The 27,761-nt window shown below is 39.6% G+C and overlaps 5 protein-coding genes across 6 annotated transcripts; 3 read left to right on the top strand and 2 right to left on the bottom strand.

The window, feature by feature from the left end:
* Window positions 1-348: 348 nt before the first annotated feature.
* Window positions 349-8,275, bottom strand: LOC116287373 (alpha-1,6-mannosyl-glycoprotein 4-beta-N-acetylglucosaminyltransferase). Of its 2 annotated transcripts, none has more exons than XM_031694046.2 (5): window positions 7,852-8,275; window positions 3,923-3,964; window positions 3,655-3,696; window positions 3,143-3,184; window positions 349-3,076 (listed from the first exon to the last, which is right to left on the bottom strand). In XM_031694046.2, exons 1-5 carry the CDS (start codon window positions 7,943-7,945, stop codon window positions 1,911-1,913), a joined length of 1,386 nt encoding a protein of 461 aa, XP_031549906.2. In that variant the 5' UTR covers window positions 7,946-8,275; the 3' UTR covers window positions 349-1,910. The 2 variants fall into 2 exon arrangements, with proteins under 2 accessions (XP_031549906.2, XP_031549905.2); XM_031694045.2 differs by lacking the exon at window positions 7,852-8,275 and adding an exon at window positions 5,568-6,762.
* A 3,031-nt stretch (window positions 8,276-11,306) lies between these two features.
* LOC116287376 (vesicular inhibitory amino acid transporter) lies at window positions 11,307-14,011 on the top strand. Its single transcript, XM_031694050.2, has 2 exons — window positions 11,307-11,618; window positions 13,542-14,011. The coding sequence occupies exons 1-2, from the start codon at window positions 11,516-11,518 to the stop codon at window positions 13,997-13,999; spliced, it is 561 nt and encodes a 186-aa protein (XP_031549910.1). The 5' UTR covers window positions 11,307-11,515; the 3' UTR covers window positions 14,000-14,011.
* A 53-nt stretch (window positions 14,012-14,064) lies between these two features.
* On the bottom strand, window positions 14,065-20,710 carry LOC148911734 (uncharacterized). The gene is made up of 2 exons (XM_089029221.1): window positions 14,222-20,710; window positions 14,065-14,154 (listed from the first exon to the last, which is right to left on the bottom strand). The coding sequence occupies exon 1, from the start codon at window positions 20,708-20,710 to the stop codon at window positions 14,495-14,497; it is 6,216 nt and encodes a 2,071-aa protein (XP_088885347.1). The 3' UTR covers window positions 14,065-14,154; window positions 14,222-14,494.
* Window positions 20,711-21,223: 513 nt separating this feature from the next.
* LOC148911733 (vesicular inhibitory amino acid transporter-like) lies at window positions 21,224-23,035 on the top strand. The gene has a single exon (XM_089029222.1). The coding sequence runs from the start codon at window positions 21,242-21,244 to the stop codon at window positions 22,055-22,057; it is 816 nt and encodes a 271-aa protein (XP_088885348.1). The 5' UTR covers window positions 21,224-21,241; the 3' UTR covers window positions 22,058-23,035.
* A 61-nt stretch (window positions 23,036-23,096) lies between these two features.
* LOC116287243 (F-box only protein 5) lies at window positions 23,097-25,938 on the top strand. Its single transcript, XM_031693898.2, has 3 exons — window positions 23,097-23,656; window positions 23,842-23,956; window positions 24,924-25,938. The coding sequence occupies exons 1-3, from the start codon at window positions 23,238-23,240 to the stop codon at window positions 25,356-25,358; spliced, it is 969 nt and encodes a 322-aa protein (XP_031549758.1). The 5' UTR covers window positions 23,097-23,237; the 3' UTR covers window positions 25,359-25,938.
* The last annotated feature ends 1,823 nt before the right edge of the window (window positions 25,939-27,761 follow it).

Genomic DNA, 27,761 nt, shown 5'->3' with positions numbered 1-27,761 from the left:
AGTTGGTTGTTGATTTTTAAAATTCATTTCCGAGAGAGCTCTAAAACAAGATCTGTTCAATATTTCGCCCTGGAATTTCGTATGAGAAAATTTAAATATGTTCTTTTTTATGGTGTTGAGTTTCGAGGCATTTGCTTATATCTATTTGAAACTAAAGTTCGGCAAATGTAGAGCATTTTCATAACAACATTCTCCGCACCTATAAGATTTTAGTTAATTCATATTCCTCGGGAACGCCTCCATAGATTTTTGTAAGAATTTCGGCACATGAGATACAATATATATACAACAAAATGCTACCATGTAGTATGATTAGTAAGGAAGAGCAACAAAGAAAGAACCAACACATAGCAAAAAGCAAAAACATTTTTTGCGTCTTGGAAGCGAAATTTGTTTCACAATCAGCAATGTTTCGCATGTGGCTAAACTGGGAAACAGTGAGGAAACCTGCCCGCAATACATGTTTCCTCGTTTAGCCAGGGTCTAAGGCTGAGCAAAGAGAACTCGAAACTGGAGTATTCTATAGTGTTTTTACCTTAGAAGTCCAAGACCGTAGACCTACAAAACTATGCACTAATTTGTACAATTTTGTTGGTTAACTTTTTCATGGATTTATGGTAAGCACTCTAAGTAAATACGCGATAAAGTTCAAGTGTAAATTTTGCTACAAATTGTTTTATGTTTACACGTGTTACCAACATTAACCTGCAAATAGTGAGACTAATCCAGGCAATTTGAATGGAAAAATATTTACAAATTAATGCAACATAACTGTCATATAAATACAAATATAACAAAAATACAATATAACTCTTTTGATTAATTATTAGAAACAAAAATATATATATACTGCAGACACGAGTGAAAAACGTCTGCGCATGCTTTTAATCCTTATGCAAATTAGTCAAAACATATGTAAATTTGACTTTCAAACATGACTGTTTGTAAATTGGACTTCACAAGATGCCAAAACTTAGTGTCCATGCTTGAAACTTATGGCTAATTCTTTCATATTGTGTTTGTTAATACAGTATCTTGGTCTGACAAAAGTCTACTATCGAACTTTTTTGTATACTTGAAGAAAACAACCATTTATTTTCTCATTCAAACTCTTCAAAATTCTCAATCTCGTACCCAGAGCCCTTATTTCTTACTGCGCATGCTCGACGAAATAATTGGGCTCTGGAAAACTCCAAACCGGAAGACCCAGATTCTGGGTTTCTTGCACATGCGCATTATGACAGACTAGGTAAATTCAAAATGGCGGACGATGTTCAACGAGCATGCGAATTTGCGCTTGGAAAATTAGGTTTTGAAGATGGTTTTCAGTTGAATTAACTCCGAAAATATCTATTGGATGGACATCAATACAATTTCCATTACAAAACCGGCAGACCTTTGAAAAATCCGGCCCTACAGGCTTTTTTGGTGTACTTAATTCGAGACGCCATCTTGTTTATTTTCCCTAGTACTGAAATTTTAACTTCCGGTATCTTTCTTTGTTCTCGAGAACCAATCACAGCACAGGAAATATTGGAGTTTTTCGTCGAGCATGCGCAGTAAGAAATAAGGGCTCTGGGTACGAGATTGCAAAATTCTTAGAAAACGTGCTTAAATGCACGCATGCGCAAACGTTTTTCTCTAGCGTCTATACTGCATAGATGACAACGTAAACTGAATATGCCGATAATATCTTGGGAAGATGTAGAGTAAAAAGGATAAATGAAATGAAATGAAATGAAAAAATGAAAAGTTAATGTTAATGTAAAGCTGATGCGAAGTGTTATAATCTATCGGTTTCTAAGTTAATGCCTAGCGAGATGGCTTGCTATACGAAAAATAGCTGGACGTATAGCAAGCCATCTCTTCCTACCTATTCGATCTTTCCGTATATATCTTTAAGCATATACCTAGCTAGATGTAGTCCATACAGCTATTTCTCGTATAGCAAGCCATCTCGTCCTACCTATTTGATCTTTCCGTACTTCAGTAATTTCAATTTTCAAACATTGACAAAGAATTCCTTTAGCACTGCTACTCTGTGCCTTTAATTGTCCAGTATCTTTGTATTCTTGCCACAAGGTAAAGAGATCACACTGTCCCCTACCATCGCTGTTGCTGTAAGATAACTTAGCTCCTCCAAAGTAATCCTCAGGTGCGCTAACTCCACCAGATTCGACAATTAGCCTAGAAACACGTGCTGGAGTATAAAAATGCACTAAAATGTAGTCTCCTATCTTGATATTTTTACCCCAGAACATCCCATGGAAAGTAGTGTCATACGCAGCTGTGATATTGTGTCTGTTATAGCTTATTATTGATGTATTGACTTCAGCATGAGGATTGTGACTGTCTTTGTATATCCGATCGGTAGTTTTAATGTCTTCAAGCGGGCGTACTTGGCCAACGAGAGATGAAAATGTGCCCACATGACGAAAGATTGGGGGACGACACCTTGCCCAAGCAGGATTCCCATGCAGATGGAAATCGTTGAAATATCGATTTAATATATCAATAGGTAGTACCCAGAAGAAAGATTTGACAAACATTGACAATCGACCAATATCAGTGGTTCGATACATTATACCAATGAATCCTCGCGCACCAAACTCTAATACCGACCACGCTCTCTTCTCATTGGTTGTTATGAAATTCTTAATTGCCTTGAGGTATCCTTTACTTGTTGAGATATCGTCTTCGATCTGAAGATAGTATTCACCCAAATCTTTGGAATATTCAAATAGGAATGCGTAATCTAAGCACTGCTTTGATCGCCATTTTACTCTCTCAGGCGAGTCTCCCCACAGTCGCGGAAGGTTCTCGAGGCTTGGGTAAAACGACCGAGGCGCCGTGACCACCCGTAGTAGTCCAGAATTCATTTCGTTCGCAAATGAATCGGATATTTCTTTCCGTATGCTTTGGATAACAGTTGTATTGAAGTCTGTTATGAAGACTAAGATAAGGACTTCGCTTTTCTCATGTTCTTCCAATCCTTCCACTAACTCTTTTAACGTTTGGCTGAGGTAGCTGGCCGCTTTTGGTCTCCTAACTGTCGGAACACCGATCACAAGGAAAGCTGAAAGATGAATTGAAAGAACTGTAACTGTTTTTGACTTTAACCTTATTTACTATTTTAACTTACCTCGGGTTTTAGCAGCTTTTGTTATGTTACTTTCACCAAAACCTGGAATAATTTTTGAGTCAAAGTATGAGATATTAAGACAACGCATTTTGGATTCCACTCGACTCTACTGCACTGCACTGCACACTGCACACTGCACACTGCACACTGCACACTGCACACTGCACACTGCACACTGCACACTGCACACTGCACACTGCACACTGCACACTGCACACTGCACACTGCACACTGCACACTGCACACTGCACTGCACACTGCACACTGCACACTGCACACTGCACACTGCACACTGCACTGCACACTGCACACTGCACACTGCACACTGCACACTGCACACTGCACACTGCACACTGCACACTCCACTCCACTCCACTCCACTCCACTCCACTCCACTCCACTCCACTCCACTCCACTCCACTCCACTCCACTCCACTCCACTCCATTCTTCTCTTCTCTTCTTTTATATAATAACCATTTTAGATATTTTAAAATATTTATAAATCACGTACCTGACGTTTTGACAGCTTTTGTCGTGACACTTTCACCAAACCCTGAAATAATTTTTGAGTCAAAATATGAGATATTTAGATAGCGCATTTTGGACTCCACTCGACTCTGCTGCACTGCACTGCACGCCACTGCACTCACACTGACCCCCACTGCGCTGCACACTGATCTCCACTGCGCTGCGCTCCACTCCACTCCACTCCATTTTCTCTTCTCTTCTTGTATATAATTACCATTTTTGATATTATGAAATATTTATAAATCACGTACCTGACTTTTTAGCAGCTTCTGTCGTGACACTTTCACAAAACCCTAAAATAGTCAAAATATGAGATTTTATAAGGTGGGCATAAAAGACTCTTCTCGTAGAAACGAATGGATTCTTTCACAGTTCCCTACGCCATCTTTGAAGGTAGTCGTGCCTTTGTATCGAAGGCAGATGAACGGCGAGCTTGCAATGATAGAGGCATGTGAATAATTGTCCAAGGTTTTAAAAAAGGTCTCGCTTAGTTATTTTCGGACTTAATACCAACACGTACGAACTTCGTATCCAATAAAGGGTTGACAAGCTATGCATATGAGAAGCTGGAATTCCATTTATCGATGTGGAAGGATGTCTAGCACCAGGACAGGCTAGCACTGAGCATGCTCACACTCGCACATAGCTTTCTTCGGGTTATCAAAAGAATCAAGAAAAAAGATCGATTCATGTTGCATCAAATCAAATCAAATAAAAAATAGGATCCTAAACTAGAGAAGAATACTATAAATGAACATAAGAAGCATAAAAAGCTATGTTTAAATTTCTTCAATGAGAATGAACACACTGTATTATGGTACTGTGATATTGGGCAGTATATTTAGATGCAGTGGGCTATGTTCTCAGAACCAGGCCTAGACCAACTATGATTATTACTGACATTTGTAAATGTCGTTCTAACAGTCAAAATGTTGACACAAACTATTCTAAGCTGCAGTAGAATGCAATCCATATTACTAACTACAGGGTTCGTGCTAAAGTAAACACTTAAAATTCAAGGACTATTCAAGGAGTATACAAGGACCCAAAAATGAATATTCAAGGAGTGTGTTCAGCTAACTATGCCAAGGTTTTACACGGTGGTTGCACATGGCCGACTTTCAGGTTTTCCGATCTTTCTGACTAGATCTATTTCAGAACCATGCAAGTAGAGCTAGTACAAACACTAAAAGTGTGCAACACTTTGCACTATTTAGTAGTAAATAGTGCTAATTAAACAATAGAAAACAATAGGATTAGCATAATTTAGCAGTGTTTAGTGGTATCAGTTATGTTACACACTTATAGTGTTTGTACTCTAATGATCAAAACAAAAATTCAAGGAGTTTAAGGAGTAACACGAACCCTGTAACTATTAAAAACTAGTACAAAATAGCACCAATGAAACAATTGAAAGCGAAAGAGATAGATGTGTTTAGAGCTATTCATTCTTTGTGCTATTTCACGGATATATGGCTTGCATTATTTTGCGCATAATTTCTGAGCCATGCTATATTTTCTAGCCCACCTGTAGGGAACACTAGCTAGTACAAGAATGTTTAGATATCAGAAACACGAAAAGGAAGATTCTTCGTTCAGGATCCATGATACGAAAAATCAGTATCCTAAGCTTTTGCTTTCATGTCCTTCCTTCTCGACTTTCTTCGCCAATATTCTAGGTATAAAATAAGTATATTTTTTACTACTTTGGGCTTGTTTTTAGTCTGTCTAGTACTTGGCAAGATTGTAGATAAAGTCTGTGTAGAATGACAATTTGATTCGCTGTTTTAGCGCTTAAATAGGAATCATCTTTCACTGTCTTTAACTCTGCAGCTCGATCAGGCGGGAAAGAATAGATTCATTCACTTTCAAAATTAGCTTATTTTTTATCCTTACCTGAAGTCTTAATCCAACCAACCAGTAGTACGTTTGCAAGTAATATAAAGACGATGCCGAATAGCAAGAATTTAGCCAAAGTCTTCTTTGATCTACGCATTTCTTTTAGTGAAAGCGTATACTGATGAATAGTGGATATTGTGATAGCAATGGTTTGTGATCACGAGAATGCGACAGCCGGAGAGCAGCAATGAAAATGATGCTATGTCTAAAGATAGACAAAAACCCCATGCTACGAAAGCTACGAAAACTAACAAAAAGCTAACAATGAATCTGTATAGAATTATTTGTGACCCAGAGGTACTTTTTCATTACGACTGACAACAGGTAGTCCTAGCTCCGAATGTATGGGAGCTTGAGAAACAAACTTGCAGCGTGCAGAAAAACAAACTATTAAATGATTGATTCTAAAAGTAGCATTAATGATTCTAAAAATATCATCAAAGTGTGCACATGATGGGGCGCGGGGATTCCTTCTCTTAGTTCATTTTCTCTTGGTATAAGTGTTTTTTAGTAAAAAATACACAGGTGATTCTTGAAAATCTCGCGCGCTGATTGGTCGAGAAACTCACACTATCACACGATAATCGCCTCCAGCGATAAACCAAAATGGCGTCCAGCCGCTTTGTTGCTGTTACCGGAAAAAATGCTTTTTATCTTCTTTTTTTTTTTTTTTTTTTTTTTCTTCTTCTTTTTTTCTTTTTTTTGGAAGAATCACCTGTGTATTTATACTAAAACAATTATTTGCCTCAGCCTCAGTGAATATCGGAGAATGTTTACCTCGCCGCTCGAAGACTCGTGTCTTGGTAATTATTTAAAGGAGGCATTATTAAATATACAAACCTTTTCTGTAGAGGTAAAATATCCTGCGGGTATAAACCTTGATATCTCCAAGGTGCATCACTCAAACCATAAAATGTTTTTTTCATTCAACTATTTACTTTTTTTAGAATCAATGCTGAAAATCAGCTAGGTGTCATAGGCACTTTTAGCATTTTGTGAAGTCGTTTCGTAATTTGTCAAAGGCAAACCTACTGGACAAAAGTACTGCAGTTTATCTCTAACTTCTTAAAGAATTTAGAAAATATATAACGCTAACAGGTATGACATACATCTAATTAAGTACAATTGATTGTTTAAATTCGAAAATATATTAAGTTTAGCTGCTTATTGTAAATAGAAAAATGTCATATCTCACTCGCAATGATAACAATACAATAATTTATTTAATATAAAATACAAAAAATGACAAATTAACAAATCAAAATTAATGATTGCTAATATCAATAAAAAATAAACCAGCATTTGATAAATTCTTAATACTTAACATTCCTAACATAAGTAAGTTAAACTAAACTAGAAAAGCAAAAAACTTGAACATTCCAAAAGCAATTAAAGATTGAAATCAAATCCCGTTCAAGACTCAGTATTTCAATTTGCAGCTGCATAAGCTGCTTCATATACTGCGAAGATCAGCTCAATTTGATACATCACAACCGCAGTACAAATATATAGTTCATATATATTCTCATACACATAAATTATTATTAATGATGTGAAAGTAATGCATGATAAGATAACCCTGGCCTGACCCCGGCCCGCTTTGTGTTTTGTGCTATTTCACGGCTATAAGGTTTGCAGTCCATTTAGCATAATGTTTGAGCAACAACGCTATATTTCCAAGCCCATCCGCTGGGTCCGCTAGATGATGACTAACCGAAAAGGAAGATTCTTCGTTCAGGAATATCCATGATACGAAAAATCAATATCCTAGTAAGCTTTTGCTTTCCTTCTCGACTTTCTTTGGCAATATTCTATTTTTTACTGCTTGGGTCTTGTTTTCAGTTGAATGTGCGAAATGGCTTGCATTCTTTTTTGGCATAATTTTTGGGCCATGCTATATTTCCTCGCTCATCTGCTGAGTTCGCTAGATAATACCAGCATATTTAGATAAAATGTAACACGAAAAGGAAAATTCTTATTTCATGATGAAAGATACGAAAAATCAATATCCTTCTAAGGTAATTTTGCTTTCCTGTCCTTCCTTCTCGACTTTCTTCGCCAATATTCTAGGTATAACATATGTATCTTTCTTACTACTTTGGGCTTGTTTTCAGTTGAATGTTTGTAATCTGTCAAGTATTTGGCAAGATTGGAGGTAAAATCTCGTGTTTGGAATAAACGGAAGATTCGCTTCGCTGTTTCACTGTCTTCCCTGGAGCTCGAACCGGTAGGAAGGAAGAATATTATTTAACTGTTAAAATTATTTTTTTCTTATTCTTACCTGAAGTCTTAAGCCAAACCGTGATGTTAGCAAGTATTATAAAGAAGCCACCGAATAGTAAGCATTTGGCTAAAGTTCTCTTCGATCTACGCATCTCTTTTGGTGAGGAAGGTCAGCATACAGCTATTTCAAAAAACGCGTTGAATCATACTGATTACTGCACCAGAGGACACTCAAGAAAAACGTTTGCGCATGCGTGCATTTCAGCACGTTTTCTAAGAATTTGAAGCGTTCGAATGAGAAAATAAATGTTTGTTTTCTCCTAGTATACTGTTGTCAGATCAAGATACTGTATTAACAAACACAATATGAAAGAATTAGCCTTAAGTTTCAAGCATGGACACTAAGTTTTGGCTTTTTGTGAAGTCCAATTTATCAGGCACGTTTATCAGACGTTTTTCACTCGTGTCGATTAGAGCCGCAGTTTTCGTATGACTGTGAAAAGCTCAGTGCCGTAAGCGTGACGTGCCATGACCGTGATGCTTTCTAGAATTTTAATTGGCTGATTTTTTACACGCGCAATGCGATTGGTCTGGCATTGCCGTGACCTTTGCGTGACCGTGTCCGCGCCGTGTTTATGCCGTGTTCCGGGTATTTGATTGGATGGAGAGTAAATTCTCGTGCAATGTGATTGGTCTGGCGTATCCCTTGCCGTGTCACGACCGTGTTCGTGCCGTGAATTTTTCACAGTCATACGAAAACTGCACTACTGCACCAGAGGAGGTTGATCAAGTGGCACGTGACCTAATCGACCAATCACAATCACGATCACAGGCAACAAAAAATATCACAAGAATTTCATAGTCGTCGTTAGTTTAAGAACCATTACTTTCCCTTCATATTACTTATCATAACCTCATATTTTTTAACTGTTGCATGGATTAATGGCAGTAATCCCTGTACTCTGACTGCATACTGAATAGTTCATTCCAAGACCCAAGTGCATTGTGGGTCATAGTGACGTTGTCTAAAGTAGGATCAATAATCATTATTTATTCTATTTTTAGTGTATTCCATTTGAAACAATATACTAACTACACGTAGAGAGTTAATTGCTGTATATTTACTTTTTATTTCAAATTACTTTTGGTCTTGTAATGCACTATTCAGTATGCAGTATTCAGTATTCAATATTTTTTGAAATAGCTGTATACTGATAAATAGTATATAGAATGATACAGTCAATTCAAAAAACGTTGTAATCGACCAACCTTAAGCCTACGTGACTGGGCCGACAGGGATACTGAGTAGAAAGAAGAGAAAATGAACTAAGAGAAGGAATTCCCCCTATATAGCCTTGTAACCCTCGAAGCACAGGAGAGAACCAACCAACAACTCTACTCACATACTACACAGGAGAGAACCAACAAACAACTCTACTCACATACTACACAGGAGAGAACCAACAAACAACTCTACTCCCATACTACACAGGAGAGAACCAACAAACAACTCTACTCACATACTACACAGGAGAGAACCAACAAACAACTCTACTCACATACTACACAGGAAAGAACAAACAAACAACTCTACTCACATACTACACAGGAGAGAACCAACAAACAACTCTACTCACATACTACACAGGAGAGAACCAACAAACAACTCTACTCACATACTACACAGGAGAGAACCAACAAACAACTCTACTCACATACTACACAGGAGAGAACCAACAAACAACTCTACTCACATACTACACAGGAGAGAACCAACAAACAACTCTACTCACATACTACACAGGAGAGAACCAACAAACAACTCTACTCACATACTACACAGGAGAGAACCAACAAACAACTCTACTCACATACTACACAGGAGAGAACCAACAAACAACTCTACTCACATACTACACAGGAGAGAACCAACAAACAACTCTACTCACATACTACACAGGAGAGAACCAACAAACAACTCTACTCACATACTACTCAGGAGAGAACCAACCAACAACTCTACTCACATGCTACACAGGAGAGAACCAACAAACAGCTCTACTTACATACTACACAGGAGAGAACCAACAAACAACTCTACTCACATACTACACAGGAGAGAACCAACAAACAACTCTACTCACATACGACACAGAACCTGGCGGGAATCCAATCTGGGTAGCATTGATGGGAGGCGAGCGCTCTCACCGCTACGCCACCCATGCTTCACATACGCCACCCATGCTTCCCATATGAAGACACTATATGGATTAACAAAGATACTGTGCAACGAAATACTCAAGCAAAGCACAGCAGTGGAGAATAAGAATGGAAACTTTCTCAGCATGAAAAGCGAAGTACAGGCTACATGGATGGAACACTTTAAAGAGGTGCCGAACAGAGAACAACCAGCAAATCCAATAACCAGCGAGGAGGAAAATGGGTTTGAATTTAGTGCAGTAATGGAAGAGATAGCTGTCAATGAACCAACTATAGGCGAGGTAAAAGAAGCAGTCAAGAAACTGAAGAACGGGAAAGCACTGGGAATCGACAACATCACAGCAGAGTTACTGAAGACCAACGTTGAGTTTTCAGCACACGTGATACACTAGCTACTGTCGAAGATATGGAAATATGAAACCATTCCAGAGGCCTTAAATCAAACCGTCCTGTGGCGAACTCGTGGTAATACTAGTTGCGCTATTTTTAGAGATTTCACATTTTAAATATTCAATTTAGCTGGTGAGATTAGAAAACGTCCTTTTATTTATTTTCCTTTTAACACCTACTTTGTTTAGTTCTTTGATATTTCGTTGAGTTTGGAAGCGAATTCTGTGATGAATTACACGTCTGAACTTCAATTACGAAAGACGTCTTCCACTTCGATGAAGTCAATTGATTTTTACAACCCAGGGCCCGGTTGTACGAAGCCTAGATAGCGCTATCCAGCGGATAAATCCTTATCCAGTGGATAAGTCGATGCTGTAAACCAAAATATATTTATCCACTGGATAAGATTTATCCCTTGGATAGTGCTATCCAGGCTTCGTACTACCGGGCCCAGGATACCACTTTTTGATCCATTGAGCATGCGCTTAGAGCAGTAGCGCAAAATTCTTGATGCATGTACACTCAATAAGCCTGAAGCGAGATGACGTTTTACCCCCGACTCTTATACCATAATAGTTTTTTAAATTCTTTCATATTAAAATGTTTGATTCCTTAGAGAATATAGGACAATAGTCATAATTAAAGAACAAACTGAAAGCAGTGTAAAAAGAATTATGGTCTAGAGACGGGGGTAAAACGTCATCTCGCTTCAGGCTTATTGAAGAATCGTTGTCGGGTTCAGAAACATAGAACATAGAAGCTGAGACTGAAATGGCACATGGGAAGTACGTTAATTAAATGCATGATGTGACCGGCGACCCGTGGCATCATCCACTGTTTTTAATACGCGTTTGGCATCCTAAACCGACTGCATGGATGGCGCAAATAAATAAATAATAATATAATTATGTCATTTCCCAACTGCCATTTCGGTCTCAGCTTTTATGTTCTATGTTTCTGAACCCGACAGAGCTTGGGCTGCGTGTGGATTTGACTGACGTCACGCTTAAAAGCTCTATAGAGACGTCACCTTAAAGGTTGTTTGATTAGCTGCAAGTTACTAACTAGATCTATATGCTTCTGATGCTGGAAACACATTTCATCGAAGAACAATGGCGATCGAGCTTCTTTCATTCAAACAACTTCAAACATTTAACAATAACGACAAAGCTGACATGGAACGAACAGAGGCCGATAAAAATCCACGCTTCACTGGTAAACTATAAGAAAAAATATGTATATGATTTTTGATAAGTTACTGAATATTTGACCAAGACATAGTTAAGATAGGTTTTCAGTGATATTGGTAATAGCATGCTCATGGGCTAGAGTCGCCGTCCGTATGATATTTCTACTATACTTCTCATAGAAGCTTGATACAGTCACTCTTTGACCAGGAATCGTTACTTAGATTTAAATTCAAATTTAAAAACTTACATGCAGCTAAGATATGAACCGGGTACCAAAGAAGAGGCCTCAATCTTCAATTGAGTTTCGACGAGTCAGCCAAAAACTCCGTAAAATAGTTTAAAATGAAATCAATAAGTTTTCAAACAATAATAAGGAATCCTGTATTCAAATGCAATGCCTGGATTGGAACCACAGCCGAACATTAAAGCAAGGCTGCAGTAACATAAAAAATGTTTTGACTACACTATTAAGCATAAGTCTGCTGATCCGAGGAAAGACAAACGCGTCAAATCGAGCAAAGACAAACACATCAAATTGAAATCTTAAGCAGCTGAGAATCGCTTGAAGTTTATCTAGCAAAATATGGAAAGTTAAACTAAGCTTTTCTAGAATTCAGTGCAAATCGGTAAACTGCGCGCAAAATGTTTATTGGGAAACCTACTGTTCTAGGTTTTTGTTCGACTTTATCCACATAAAATCAAACAAAACCAGAACTTTTATTAAACAATAAATTCGTCTTTGTATGATGAATGCAAGGGTGGATACAGCCAAAATTTTAAGGGGGGGGGGGCTAATTGAGTTTAGGGGGGGGCTAATTCAGTTTCTTCCGTCAACACAACTGAAAACAATATAAAAAAGCATCGTTTTTTTTCTGCTGAAGGGGGGGGGGGGGATTCAGCCCCCCTTTGCCCCCCCCCTGGATCCGCCCTTGGAATGTTCTGGTTGAGTGATAGCAACTATTAGATACTATTTGTCAGTATTTAGTTTGATTTTACTTCACGGTTTAATTGCACCCGCTCTATGATTTAAAGAGGATGTACACTTAATAGTGTAAAAACACTAACCGAAGCTTGTTGTCCTCTAACCGTGCACAGAGAAGGAAAAGTTGCTCCGTTTGTTCACAGAATTAGGAAATATAGAAGTTTTTTCCCTTAAAAAAACGTTCTGAAATATTTATTATTTGTTAATTAACCCTATATGATCAATATTAATTATTTATTGAAAAGGAAATTGCTCTTTTTAATGCTTTCTTATTTATCATCTAGTATCTTGACTGTATCTGCGCGGAAATATTTATTCGCATGGTTTTTGGTCATCAAATGAAAGTTTTCATTTTCAAAATGTTCGTACATGAAAATAATAAGGAAATGAGTATTTTCAGCCATACTTGCTTTGGTTCATTGTGCACGGTCAGTATCACATGATGGTACGGTTCAACCTCAAATGACCTCAAACGCAAAACAATAGCTTTGTTCTATAAGGGGTTTACAAACTATTCCGCTTCATTAACTATGGTCTAACATGCTGCAACTCGTTTCTTATTTGTAGCAACTCGTCTAACATGCAGCAACTCGTCTAACATGCAGCAACTCGTCTAACATGCAGCAACTCGTTTCTTATTTGCAGCAACTTGTCTAATATGCAGCAACTCGTCTAACATGCAGCAACTCGTCTAACATGCAGCAACTCGTCTAACATGCAGCAGCTCGTTTAACATGCAGCAACTCGTCTAACATGCAGCAACTCGTCTAACATGCAGCAACTCGTTTCTTATTTGCAGCAACTCGTCTAACATGCAGCAACTCGTCTAATTGCTGCATGTCCCTTTTGGGCCACCGTACGGCAGGCTATTGCCCAATTTCCCTTTCGCGACTGAGTGTCATCTCGAGTCAGTGGGTATACGACGAAAACAGTGACTTAAAATGACACTACTCTTTTCAATTTCAGCAAACCGCGAGATATTGAGTTTTGATAACCTAGCTTCAAGTAGAAATAGTGTTGGAGCAAGTGGAGACGAAAATCTTGACGACACTGACATCGTTACTGTCGAAGAGATAGCCCCACACACGACAAAGATGTCAAGCTGGAAGGCTGCGGCTAACTTCATCTGCGACATCGAGGGGATTGGTCTCTTAAGTTTACCATATGCTATCTTAAAAGGGGGCATTGCGTCGTTAATAGCACTGCTCGTCGTACCAATTATATGTCACTACACTGGAGTAGCTATGATTGAGTGTTTATACGAAGAAGACAACGAAAAGAGGAAAATTCGAGTTCGTTCGACCGTTGAAGACTTGGGCGAGGCGTCTTTTCCCAAATATGGTAAAAAACTCGTAATCATCTTACAAAGCATTGGACTCCTAATGGTGTCTACGTCATATTTGGTTCTAAGTGGAATAATGTAGCGGACATCTTCTTTCGTTCAGTGGGGACATCTAATTCGGTAATGGGTACACAACGCAAAACGCTCGTCGATTATATCAGCGATTTAATTCTCGATAATCTTGATGTTCTTCAGTTATTTCATTCACAATAGACAGATTTATAATTACGAGGTTCACTAGAAATAAAAAGTTACAAATTAAAAGCCTATATCTTACGGAAAATCAAATATAATCTTGACATACCATATGGTGTACGTATTACGATCGTCTTGCTGCCTGTCCCGGCTTACATCCCATAATTTCAACTTATGAATATTAATAACCTACGCTAATTAGGAAATCAAATAGTTGTCGTCTACATTACTGGCCCCAAATGAGGCATTTCTTATGGATCATTTCTTAAATCATTGTCCTGACGACAATAACAAATTAATTTGGTTTCATAGCACAATTATCAATTAACTCAACAATGTTCTTGTGTAATTCGCTAACAGTGTTTCCTTGATTCTTGAGGCTTTAATCAACTCCTTCCAGCAAGCACAATTTGTGAATGGGACGGACCAACTCTGTCTTAGACGTCTTGACTCTTGCGGAGCGTACAAGTCCCTCCCTTGCCTTGTAAACTTCTAGTACACATGCCAGAGGCCACTGGCCCCGTTTAACGGTCTCGTCCACCACCAAAACAACATCACCTTTCGCTAGGTTCCTTTGTGGGGAGATCCATTTCTGCCTCAATTGTAAAGTTGGTAGGTACTCTTTGAGCCAACGGCGCCAGAACAGATTGGCTAGATATTGACACTGTCGCCATCGACGTCTGCCATAGTTATCAGAAGCCGTGAATACACCTAGAGGCATACTCGCTCCTGGACGCAGTAACAGGATATGGTTAGGCGTTAAAGGGGAGTCGTCCTTGGGATCATCACTGCAAGTTGTCAACGGCCTACTGTTAAGAATGGCCTCCACTTGCGTCATTAAAGTCAACAGGACTTCGTCTGTAGTAACTTGCTCCCTCAACAGGGCCCTTAAAATGGACCTTACAGATCTTATGATTCTCTCCCATATTCCACCCATGCTGCTGGCTCCTGGGGGATTAAACTTCCAGACGATTTCTCTCTGTTTTAGGAAACTCTCGATCTTCTGAACATTCCATTCTTGTAAAGATTTGCGTAGCTCTCTCTCACCACCCTTATAGTTAGTGCCATTGTCGCTTCTGATTTCGATGGGTCTTCCTCTGCGATTCATGAACCGCTGCAACGCATTGATGAAGGAATCTGCTTCCAAGCTATGAGCAACCTCTAGATGTACGGCTCGTGATGTTAAACAAGTGAAAATGCATCCATACCGTTTCTCTGTGCTCCGACCTCTTTTCACTAAGAATGGACCAAAGAAGTCTGTTCCAACAAATGAAAATGGTGGTTCGTCAGGGGTGAGCCTGTCAACTGGCAAGTTTGCCATCTGTTGGGATATAGGCGGGGCCTTACGTCTTCGGCAGTCAAAGCATGTCGTCAGCACACGTCTAATTAGGGATCTTGCGCTTACTATCCAATATCGCTGTCTTACAAGGGCCAGTAGGTGTTCTCTTCCAGCGTGGCCGTACAGTTGGTGATAATGTCTAATAACAAGCTCGCAGACAGGGTGGTTCTTCGGTAGAATTGGTGGATGTTTGGCTGCATCAGAAATTGGGGCGTTCTCTAAGCGGCCTCCAACTAATAAAACTCCTCCTTTAAGCACGGGGGCTAGCTTGAAAATGCAACTTGCCTTTGGTAGGGGTTTCTCTCTTGTGGAAACTTTGACTTTCGACTTCTCAATCTGTTTGCTCAAGATATTCACTTCCCTTGTGAAGCCTTGGCCTTGTACATCCTTGATAATTGCAACTTCTGCTTCTCGAATCTCTTTCACAGTTATTCTTCCTCTTGTAGCAGGCTTAACTTCAAAATCATGCTTTGAACTTCTTAACTTGTTTACGAAGTAGTTTCTGAATCTCAGCATCCAGGCAATGGCCACCTTTAAGCGATACCAATCAGAGTAATGCTCGTACATTCGTTGCAGGAAGTTCTTTGAGTCCCTTTGCTGTGCCATATAGACCTGTCTCTCTCTCTTCACTTCTGGGTCGTCACTTGGTACCTCAGATATCTTGAGAACTGGTGCTGGCCACGAATCTTGGCCTTTCCATAAAAACTCAGGGCCGCACAACCATCGCCTTCCTTCGTCTCCTGTAATTTTCTCCGCGGTCAAACCTCTGGACGCATCATCCGCAGGATTGTCTTTGGTATTCACATATCTCCACTGCTTGGGGGTAGAAAATTCGTGAATGATAGCAATCCGATGTGCCACGAAGATGTTGAATCGTCTTGAGAAGTTGTTGATGTATTGAAGCACTGTTGTAGAGTCAGTCCAGAACGTCGACTCAGTCAGCGGCAGATCTAGCTCGGCTGTTAACATCTTATCAATTTTGACTGCTACAACGGCCGCCGATAGTTCTAAGCGAGGAATGGTCACTGGTTTTACAGGAGCGAGCCTTGACTTCCCGTTCAGGAACGAACAATGTACTTCCCCATTAATGTCAACCATCCGCAGGTACGATACGGTGCCATAAGCTGACTGGGAAGCATCTGCGAAATGGTGCAATTCATAGGTGACGATGTCTCCAAGGTCAGGTGACTTCAAGCATCTCGGTAGCTTCATATTTGACAGTCTTGGTAGGTCTTCTAGCCATCTCTTCCACTCAACGAGGTTATGTTCAGGGATTGGGTCATCCCATTTTAGTTGCTGTCTACAAAGTTCTTGCAAGATTAGCTTGGCTAACAGGACGAATGGAGCAGCGATACCCAATGGATCATAGCCAGAACTCGTTATGGATAACATCCCACGTCTTGTAAGAGACCTTTCCTTTACCTGTGTCTTAAATCCGATGCAATCTTTCTCGACATTCCATTCAACTCCTAAGGCTCTTTCCGTCGGAAATCGTTCAAAGTCTAGTTCCTTTACAGCCTTAGCTCTTTCAGATTCAGGTATCGACTTGAGGACTTCCTTACTATTGCTCATCCACTTTGTGAGACGAAATCCTCCTCGTCGTAGCAGTTCAGTCACTTCAGATGCAGTTCGTATAGCGCCTTCAACAGTACTTGTCGACTTCAGCATATCATCCACATAGAAGTTCCTATGCACGATGTTCACAATCTCATCATCAAATTCGGTTTGATTGTCGTCAGCTGTTTTTCTGAGTGCAAAATTCGCACAACTTGGCGAAGACGTTGCACCGAAAATGTGGACTAGCATTTGAAAATTTGCTGGCTGTTGACTAAGATCTCCATCAGGCCACCAAAGGAATCTAAGCATGTCACAGTCCTTGGGCTCAACCTTGACTTGCAAAAACATAGCTTCGATATCTGCTGCTAGTGCTATGGGCTCTTCGCGAAATCTAGTAAGGACGCCTACGAGATTGTTCGTTTGATCAGGTCCTTGCAATAGTTGGTCATTTAATGACATGCCTTTCCATTTGGCGGCGCAGTCGAATACCACGCGTAGCTTCTTGGGGGTAATCACAGCATGGTGGGGTAGGTACCACACTCTCTTCTGGTCAAAATTCTCGTTGGGAAGGCGACGGGCATAGCCCTTAGTCAGATGGTCATCTATAACTTCTTTGTATTTCTCATAAAGTCCAGGATCGTTCAGGAATCTTTGTTTTAATGTTGCAAGTCTAAACTCAGCCATCGGTCGATTGTTCAATGTACAATAACTGCTGTTTCTCCACGGCAGGGCCATTTGGTAGTGACCCTCAGATAAAACCGTGCTTTCCTGCATGATAGACAACGCTCTTTTATCTTCTGCTGACATGCATTCTTCGGAACTTAGTACTGCATCTCCGAAATCGGTCCTCCAGAATCTTTCAACTTGAGCCTTAAGCTCATCACCGTGGGAAGATATGTAGTGTGCGTTCAAGCTTTGTTGATGCGTAGACTCAGTCATCGGTCCTACGATGGTCCATCCAAGGAGTGTCTTGACCGCATACGGTACCTTCCGTTGTCCTCGTTTCTCTTCTAACGCCCAAAAGGCTTCAGGCGTATCATTGCCGATGAGTAAAGTAACTTCATCAGTGTCTATTTCAGGTATTTGTATTTCTGCTAGATGTGGCCACCTACGAATGTCTTCATCTCTGGGTGCACCTTCTGTAGTGATGTGCAATTTTTTGACTGTCCATACGGTCGGTATCTCGACGACATTGTCTGAGTCAAGAGCTGTAACTTCCAAACTCGCGGTTAATCCCTTTCGCTGAACGTTTGCCTTTTCGATAGTTGTCAACGAGAATGTTCGTTCGGCGCCTTCGATTCCCAGCTGTTCTATTAGGCGTTTCTCGCACAATGTCGTGTCGGATCCTTGGTCCAAAAGAGCGTAGGTGACAACAGATCTCTGACCTTTCTTTCCACGAACCTTTACGGGCACGATTGGAAGACATACTCTTTTCTCCTTGGCAAGAACATCGACGCTGTTTACGCTATCAGCCTTGACGACATTATAATTTTTAGCACTGTTCGTATTGTTACTTGAATCCTGGCTCGGCTGTTGATTAAGGTTAGAGCTGTTCGGTGGATGCAGCAACGTGTGGTGTTTTCCCTCACAGGAATCCACTTCACACTGTTTTTTCTGATAGCAATTCTTTGCTCTATGTCCTCGCTTAAGGCAGTTGTCACATAACCCTTTGTCTCGAACAAACTTCATTCTTTCACCTTGCGTCTTCTTCTTAAATTCATCGCAGCTTGTGAGAAGATGTGCTTGGGCACAAAGACCACACTTTACCTGGTCGTTTAAAGTATATGCGGCCCTCGAAGCTAATTGTGAATCCTTTGTTGTTGCCGTCACTTTCGGCGTTTCTGCTTGGTGTGTCGCTAGGGTGGTAGCTCTTGGCGGCCTTGGCGTGTTCTGAAACGGTTTACTTCGGGGTCGCATTCTGTCCCTGGACGTGTCCTTTGAGTCCATAATCTGTCCGAAAACAGGATCATTTGCGGCCTTTGCTCTCTCAGACAAAAATTCGGACATATGGTCTATGCTGGGTTTTCCTCCTCCGCTTCGTATCACTCTAGCCTTCTCGAGCCACCTAGCCTTTAGGTGGACAGGGAAACGTTCTGCTATTTTCTTCAAGTTGTCAGCATTGTTCAAGTCGTCATAATATCCAACGGCACGTAGAGTTAATTCACAGTCCTTTAACTTATCGGCGAAAACTTGCAGGCCTTCTCTATCATACGCCCTCAGCGGGGGTCCCTCAGTTACAAGATCAATGTAGGCCGTGGCTATGACATAAGGTTCGCCGAATCTTTCAAGCAATAACGTTCGTGCTGTGAGGTAGCCGTCGGTAGAGTCCAATACTACACAGTTCTTGATCACTTCTTTAGCCTTGCCCGTACAATATTGCAGTAAATAATTCAATCGTTCTCCGTTATCCTCAGTCTTTGCTTCAATGTTCTGTTCGTAGTTGCGAATAAACCTCCAGTAGTATAATGGGTTTCCATCAAAGGTTAATAGCTCTGGTTTAGGAAGCATTAAAGCGTTGGTCATGGCGCTGGTGATCCTTTCTTGCTGCCTTATCAGTTGACTGAGGACCTTCTCATGGACTGCTGGCTTAGGTGGTTCATCGTTATTGGCAGTGTCGCTTAGACGGTTATCATAATCAGCGACGTAGAACTCGGGTGTGTTCAGGTCCAGCCATGCCTGTGGTGTCGGTGCATGCGCAGCATGAACAAACTTCGGTTTGGGCTTCCTGTGTACTACATCAGGCCATTCTGTCGTCGTAAACGGGTTACTTGAGCTTCCCCTTGTCGGTGTTGCTAACGAACTGCCAGGCGTCTGGGCCATCGGGGCTGCGAATGGGTTAGTGGAGATCGGTGTTATCGGAGTTGCAAACGGGTTCACAGGGAGGCGCTGTCTAAAGTCTGCAACTCTAGTCGATTCCTTTGGGGCACTTCTTGGTGTGGAGCCAAAGGGGTTTGAACCAGGTAACACGTCGTCGTCGTCGTCGTAAAAATTGTATAGCTCAACTCGTTCGGCCCTTTCATAGATTTTTAGTTCAGTGTTTCTTTGTTCCATTTCGTGTTGAGCTTTTAGTAATGTGTGTCGACGTTTTATTTTATTGACTTGAATTGCCTCCTCTAACCGCAATTTCATCGTCATCTCTTCAATTCTTTCTTGCAATTCTTGCTCTTCCTTCAACTGTCTAATCTTAAGCTCGGCAACAGCTTGATCTGCCCTCGCTTTCAACTTTAACTTCGTTGCTGTACTTGATTGGGAACTTTCGTTAGAGCCTGCTTGGCTACTAGAATCGCAGGGTTCGACAAGAGGCAGATCAAAGTCAATGAACGGTCTTTTGTTCCGGTGGGTCCACGCATCAATTTCTCCCTCAATGTCTTTTTTAGCTTCTAGCTCTCTACTGTAAATGCCTTCAGCTTCTTCAATATCCAACTGTTCCTTCAAGCATTCTAAGTGCTGTTGACAACACCGTTCGAAGTTATCAAATGTGTTCAATATTTTCTGTCTTATCCTCAGAACGGTATCAATATCATTGAAATTCTCTGATTTCATCACTTCTTTTATATTTCGATAATTCTTTGTCAATTGGCCAATATATCCCGATCTTGAGCGTCTTAGAGCTTCAGCTCTCTCTTCTCTCACTCCGTCACAACTTTCACGATCAGCGGGATTCTTGCGTCTTGCCGGCGGGCTTCCTGTGTCATCATCCATCGCTGCACATGGAAATTCGAGGAATTCACAAGCCGTACGATTCTTGTAAACACTCTTCGGAGATGAAATAAACGCTGGATAACTGCAGAATCAAGCTTAATAAATGTCCATCAGTCGGTGAATGACATATGTGAACAATAATGTAGCGGACATCTTCTTTCGTTCAGTGGGGACATCTAATTCGGTAATGGGTACACAACGCAAAACGCTCGTCGATTATATCAGCGATTTAATTCTCGATAATCTTGATGTTCTTCAGTTATTTCATTCACAATAGACAGATTTATAATTACGAGGTTCACTAGAAATAAAAAGTTACAAATTAAAAGCCTATATCTTACGGAAAATCAAATATAATCTTGACATACCATATGGTGTACGTATTACGATCGTCTTGCTGCCTGTCCCGGCTTACATCCCATAATTTCAACTTATGAATATTAATAACCTACGCTAATTAGGAAATCAAATAGTTGTCGTCTACAATCATTCCTTACGCATGCGTTTCCAAAAGTACCGCTGAGTGAGAGAATGTGGATAATCGTGGGCGCAGTTGGTGTTCTGCCAACTATTTTTCTCAAACATCTTTCCAGGATTGCCTGGGTTAGCTTGCTAGGGGTCGTAGTTCTTATGGTACCAATTGGATTTGTTCTATGGCACGGGTTTTCGCATGCATCTTCATGGAGATTTGAAAATCTATTGTTTTGGGACAGCCAAGGGTTTTTTGTAGCTTTTGGGATCATAGTCTTTAGTTACACAGCTCACCCGGCTCTTCCTCGCCTAGAAGGATGTATGATATACAAGAAATCCTTCAGTAAGGTCCTTGGCTTTTCATTCTTATTTGTCACTCTTATTAAAGTTGTCTTCGCGTTGACATCTTTTTTGAAATTCGTCGGCTTAACTCAAGAAGTAGTTTTGAATAATTTTCCTGTAAACATTCTTTACCACGTTATCTGTGTGTTTCTTAGTCTTAATGTCCTCTGCTCGTATGCTTTTCCTGTCTCTGTCGTTGATCAAGTTATCCAAGAATCAATCGCGTCAGATTCATGCCTTCACAGATTACCCAGAATGCTTTCGTTCTCGTTGACTCGTTTATTCTTACTGTTCGTTACCTTGGTAACGGCTCTTGTAGTCCCACACTTCGCTCTTCTTCTAGCCTTCTTTGGGAGTATGATAGCGTCTTTGTTTTCATTTGTTTTTCCGTGTTTGTTTCACCTTAAGCTCAAGGGAGCTTCTTTGAGCTGGTGCATACGTTTTTGCAATGTTTCTATTATACTTCTGGGAATCTTTTCTGCTGTTTTAGGCACCTTTTTCTCAGGCAAAGCTCTCGTAGAAATTTACCAATGAATAGGTGGACACCAGTAATAAAATGCCCCCTTCAACCAAAGACATCCTCGATACAAGCTCATGCTAGGCTATAGAGTGACTCTATCTATACACAAATAACTTGTTTCAAGAGAATATGAACTAAGAGAAGGAATCCTACCTATATAGCCTTGTAACCATCATGTGCACAGTTTGATGCTATTTTTAGCTTGGAGATATTTTGAGTGAAGAACCCGATTGGTTGATTTCTTGAGGGTAGACGTCTTCCAGACTTTCAGTAAACAAAGCCTGTGTTTTTGTCATGGACGTAGCGAAATATGGCGCTTTTCGTGTCCTGAAACGAGGCATTAAAGGGAAGCATGATTATCGCGCGGGTATGGTAACGAGTTAAAAATAGCATCAAAGTGTGCACATGATGGGGCAAGGGGATTCTTCTCTTGCTTGTTTACCATACATGCATACACTACAGGCAGCTGTACATTTATTACTTAAAGTGTCTATTACCGCTAACGAAACGATATTTACAGTACTGATTGTATTTTAACTCTTAACTCGTCATATGACTAAAGCATTTGAGTTTATTTGTCAACATTTGTTATCTTTTGTTAGAAAAATGGAACTTTGGAAAATTGGAACTCTGGCGATTTAGGTCACTGGGAATTGAAAAACCAATGCGAAAACATTGTTATATCATTATTATAATTCATTCTAAATGAGATTTAAAGTTTAACTAGCGTTAATGGTAGTTTCTTGGGCGAGAGTTCAATAATGCTGTTTGACAATTTTATCCATTTTCGTTGCCAAAACCTTCTCAAACCTTTGATTTTTCTGAGAAGGCTCTGGGTACGAGAATTCGAAATGGGCTTCCTGTGTAATTTGACAATTTAAAAGTTTTTATCTCAGTTCTTAGTCATTAGTCACGAAAACAATGTTCAATTAATAAACCGAGACGTACAAGACTCGGCGTGAATAAATGTTATAAAAATTTCATAAATGAAATTTAGTTTTATGAAGAGGATACTTGATTTGGGTTACCTGTGGATTTTTTTTGGAGGGAGGGATGTGATGCTGATCGCTGATTGGCTGAAGCGGTTTGTGGCGCAGAAATCAAACTCTTGAAATCAAACATGGAAAACGCCATCAAACAATGTTGACTGCCTAAATTTTGCCTTAATTTTCCCAAAAATCTCTCGCGATTATCATGAGTTCAGCAGAAATCAAGCAAAAAAAGACTCCAAAGAACACTATGAAGCAATTTTCTACTCTTCCAAGCTGTTTTTTAACGCCAGAAAGCGACGAAAAGCCTCACAGTTTTGGAAGAGTCACCCCAACACAAGATCAGTCTTCGTCTGTATTTCTGAGTCCTCCTCCGTCTTTGGAAAGGAAATCCTTACCAAACTTTGGGATTTCTACTCATGAAGATCCACTAAAGCTTGAACTACATTTTGATGATTACCCAACAAGGATATCTTCTGATTTAAGGAGTTTGAGATCTCCTTTGCTACACGGAGGCAAGATCGGAAGGACAAGGATAGATTTAATTACAGAATTAGTACAACGCAACTGCTTCAAGATATGTCGAAGTATTTGTGAATATCTGAACGATCGAGAACTCTCCAGGTTAGTACTGATCCCTCAGTTTTATTCTATTGCAGCGATTGTGCCTTTTTTGATTTTCTTTTTTTCGTAGAAGCAAATTCGCGCCAAATATCTCAACAAAGCACGCGTTGTTTTCACAAAATTGAATTGCACATCAAATTCAAAATGATTATTCATCAACATTTATTTTTATAATAATTCTACAGGTTTGCTTCAGTGAGTAAGAGTTGGAGGAGTTTTGTTAAGGAAGAGCCTCAGATTCGCGATCGGTTGAGTTTTTATTTATTGCAGCGCAAAGAGTATTGCATTCTGAAAGGAAAGGTATGTTTCACTACATTTCTTGCACCAGCACCAAAGCAATAATAAAAATGACTCTTCTAGTCTTTTCTCTTGTATATTTTCCTCCAACGGAGAAAATCATATTTGTTTATTCCTTTGTGAGTCAATTTTTGGCTAATATGTAGCAAGATTGTTTCAAGAACAGTTTTAAAATTAAAAATTCTTATTGCCCTCCTAGTACAGCTCTATTTCTTGCTGGTGTCCAGAGGGAAGGAAAAAAGGAGGCACGATCCAATTTCATTGTTATTTATGCTATAAATTTCCTTGCAATAGTAATCAATTCAAATTGATTTGAGCTGCTGCTCCGGGGACTTATACATGGACTGTATAGCCACTGCCAAAGGCACTTTCTTATATATGCTTTTGACTTTGACCCCGTTGAATTGCACCACTGGTGTATTTTTGGTGGTGATTAGCCATGACAAGTTTTTTTTTTGTGTGGCTTAGTGGTAGTACACTCACTTCTGCAAAACTTAACATGCTAAATTCCAATTTCGATTTCGGAGTTACCCATGTCTTTTCTTAGATCATCCCAGGAGTTGTTTCCGGGTTCAGTCTGTGAGTTGGCTGTGCCCTGACTTAGATCAGTCCAGAGGTTGTTTCAGGGTTTGATCTGTGAGTTGGCTGTGCCCTGACTTAGATCAGCACAGAGGTTGTTTCAGGGTTTGGTCTGTGAGTTAGCCATGCCCTGACTTAGATCAGCCCAGAGGTTGTTTCAGGGTTTGATCTGTGAGTTATCCATGCCCTGACTTAGATCAGTCCAGAGGTTATTTCAGGGTTCAATCTGTGAGTTAGCCATGCCCTGATTTAGATCAGCCCAGAGGTTGTTAGTTCAGGGTTTGATAGGCATATTCTTATTTAGATCAGTCAAGAAAAAGTCAAGATATATTTATACATTAGAAAACAAGGCTTTCAAAAATCCTCATTTTCCATAATTATGTTTTTGTAGGAAAATCTTGGTTCACCTACAAGTGTAAAACCAGACTTGTCTTCACAGCGGATCAAAAGGACACCCTTGGTAAATATTGATGCGAACAAGGTCACTATAAGTGTAGCGAAAACAAGCAGGGAAACTCAATTACCGATTTTACAGCAACAAATATCTACACCTGTAACTAGTCCCTCTGAAAACTTTCGTCCTTGTCCAAAATGCTGTTCACCGTCTAACTATGCTAGAGTACTTGGTAGTCATTGTTGCTGTCAAAGATGTGGACTTGAATTTTGTTCGGTGTGTCTGCAAGATACCAAGACCCATAAAGAAAAAGTTTGTAGAGGATTAGATAACCCATGTGAGAGAATAGAAACAAGAAGTAAGACTAGAAGGAAAGGAACAGAAAATTTGGTAGGGAGTAGAAAGAGTAAAGAACGCATGCGGCGGTTATAACATTTAGAAAAATGTCGACTACTTATGACCTTTTTAAGGTTCAAGACTTGAGATGCACATACAGTATGGGCAGGCCCTACATCACGGAATGAAAGCAATGCATCTTCAAGTGTGAATATTCCCTAATGTAAATATCTTATTTATATAACTGTGTATCATATGTATGATTGTGTAAATACTTTATTTAGATAGGTATACTTTTATCAAAATTATCAATATATGTAGTGTCCTATGCAAGTTCAAGTGAGGTAAAAGCCACAACTAATTCTCCTTCTAAATAAGTTTGATTTGTACTTGTCCTAGCTTTTGGACAGTTATTTCAACGTCAGGAATTGAGATTTATATCTTCAAGGTCATTAGTGAAATTCCATTTACATAGAGAAGACGAAGTTTTTACCTCACATTTACCTGTGAACTTGTTACTTAATTGTCAAATGTTTAACCCTTTTTTAGTTACATTAATTTAAATTTTTTAGTTAGTAAATTTTTAAAATATTACTTAATGGTCTTAGATTGTACAAGAGGTATTTTTATGACTTAAAACACAAACCATAGTTCACTAATTGTAAGTAGTGGAACATCTGTCACAACAATTAAAAACTTATATATCATGAGGCTATCATTTGTTATTATTGGAAGTTAATCTTAAAATTAAATCTTATCTTATTTGTGTAAGAGTAGGGGATTGTCTCCCCATTCAACAGCGTATCCCAATTTGGAGGCACAACACTAACGTACTAACAAATCACTCATGATTGTAAGCTGCACGGCTGCTTATAGTGCCTTAACATGTAGCCCGTAAAGTCCTCCACTGCAATGTAAAGCGCATTGAGACATGTGATAATGTGCTATATAAGAACCCCATTATTATTATTATTATTATTATTATTGGAAGAACTTGGTAGTTTAGGATTGGGTATAAATTTTTCCCTTTTCAGACCATGTGTCAATATTCTCCTTAGAAAAAAATTATTTGTTTTAGTTAGATCCATAATCACAAGCTAAAGTCTTCTGATGATCATATGCAACTGTTAACTTAGCGTCGGTCTCACACTCCGGTGGTGCCTGGTTCGAGTCCTGCTGTGGCCACAGAGCTGAGACTGTATTTGTCCTGATTCCTGATTAGTTCAAATTCAGTTTCTCAACCATGCTTGTTAATAGCCAACTGGTTTGCCTCCTTGCCAGTTGGGATTCTTAACGCACTTTATGTTTCTTTGATCATTCATTTCAGTTTCATTAATTAATTGTAGGAGGGCCATAATGGAAACTACTGGGTTACCAGTAATGTATGTCACCCTCGTTAAATAAAGTCAATTTATTTTCACTTATTTATTTAAACAAAGAAATCATACTCTAGGAAATGACAGATGGTCTGAAATGGGAAAACATTACACCAAGCTAAACTGTATACAACTATCAAACACCTTGGGATTATAAATTGTTAGACTCTTAACATTTTTCCTCTTTTCTCTTCCTTACTCAGCTGAGTCAGGTTTTTTTCCATGTTTAGGTACAGAGGGAGTGGAGGAGAGCTTGAAGCATCATGCTGCTATTTGCATAATCAAATTAGGGAAAAAACTTGATTCAACAGAGTTAGGAATTAAAAGAGGAATTGCTAACATTCTATGTAATTTTTCAAAATTCAGATGTTTTTACAGTCCGAACTGATCCAGAATATCCGAAAGGAAACCCGGAAGTTTTTGGTTAAAAATCAAGTTTGTTTGCTGCAAAATAAGCCAACATCATTCTCAACTTCGGCAGGGAGCTCAGAAGGTCAAAATGAATTTTTTTTGAAGTTCTGAAGTTGGTTGCTAGCTTGGGAATTCCCAAACATAAGTTGAAACCTGAAGGTGTAAATTAATTAATGTGGAACCAAATGTAATGTTTTTGTGAGCTAAACAACTAATTCTCAACATGTTGTGTATTATATTCTTTTGTTTTGGCTAGACTCTAAACAACCCTAAGGATTTGATAGCTTGTTCATCATCCATACCATGTTTTCATTGCTACATACTGATTGAGAAAACAGTTCTAAAGTTTTCTAAATAAATGTGATGGGAAGCACAGGTGGCATAGCGGTGAGAGCGCTTGCCTCTCACCAATGAGCAGCAGAGCTCAGTGTCGTATGTGAGTAGAGTTGTTTGTTGGTTCTCTCCTGTGTAGTATGTGAGTAGAGTTGTTTGTTGGTTCTCTCCTGTGTAGTATGTGAGTAGAGTTGCTTGTTGGTTCTCTCCTGTGTAGTATGTGAGTAGAGTTGTTTGTTGGTTCTCTCCTGTGTAGTATGTGAGTAGAGTTGTTTGTTGGTTCTCTCCTGTGTAGTATGTGAGTAGAGTTGCTTGTTGGTTCTCTCCTGTGTAGTATGTGAGTAGAGTTATTTGTTGGTTCTCTCCTGTGTAGTATGTG

Source organism: Actinia tenebrosa, unplaced genomic scaffold (assembly GCF_029948245.1).
Source record: "Actinia tenebrosa isolate PJP-AT-01 unplaced genomic scaffold, QUT_ActTen_1.0 PGA_scaffold13__45_contigs__length_12533684, whole genome shotgun sequence".
Classification (NCBI taxonomy): Eukaryota; Metazoa; Cnidaria; class Anthozoa; order Actiniaria; family Actiniidae; genus Actinia; species Actinia tenebrosa.
The sequence above is the reverse complement of the archived record's forward strand: the minus strand, read 5'-3'. Positions and strand labels throughout refer to the sequence as shown.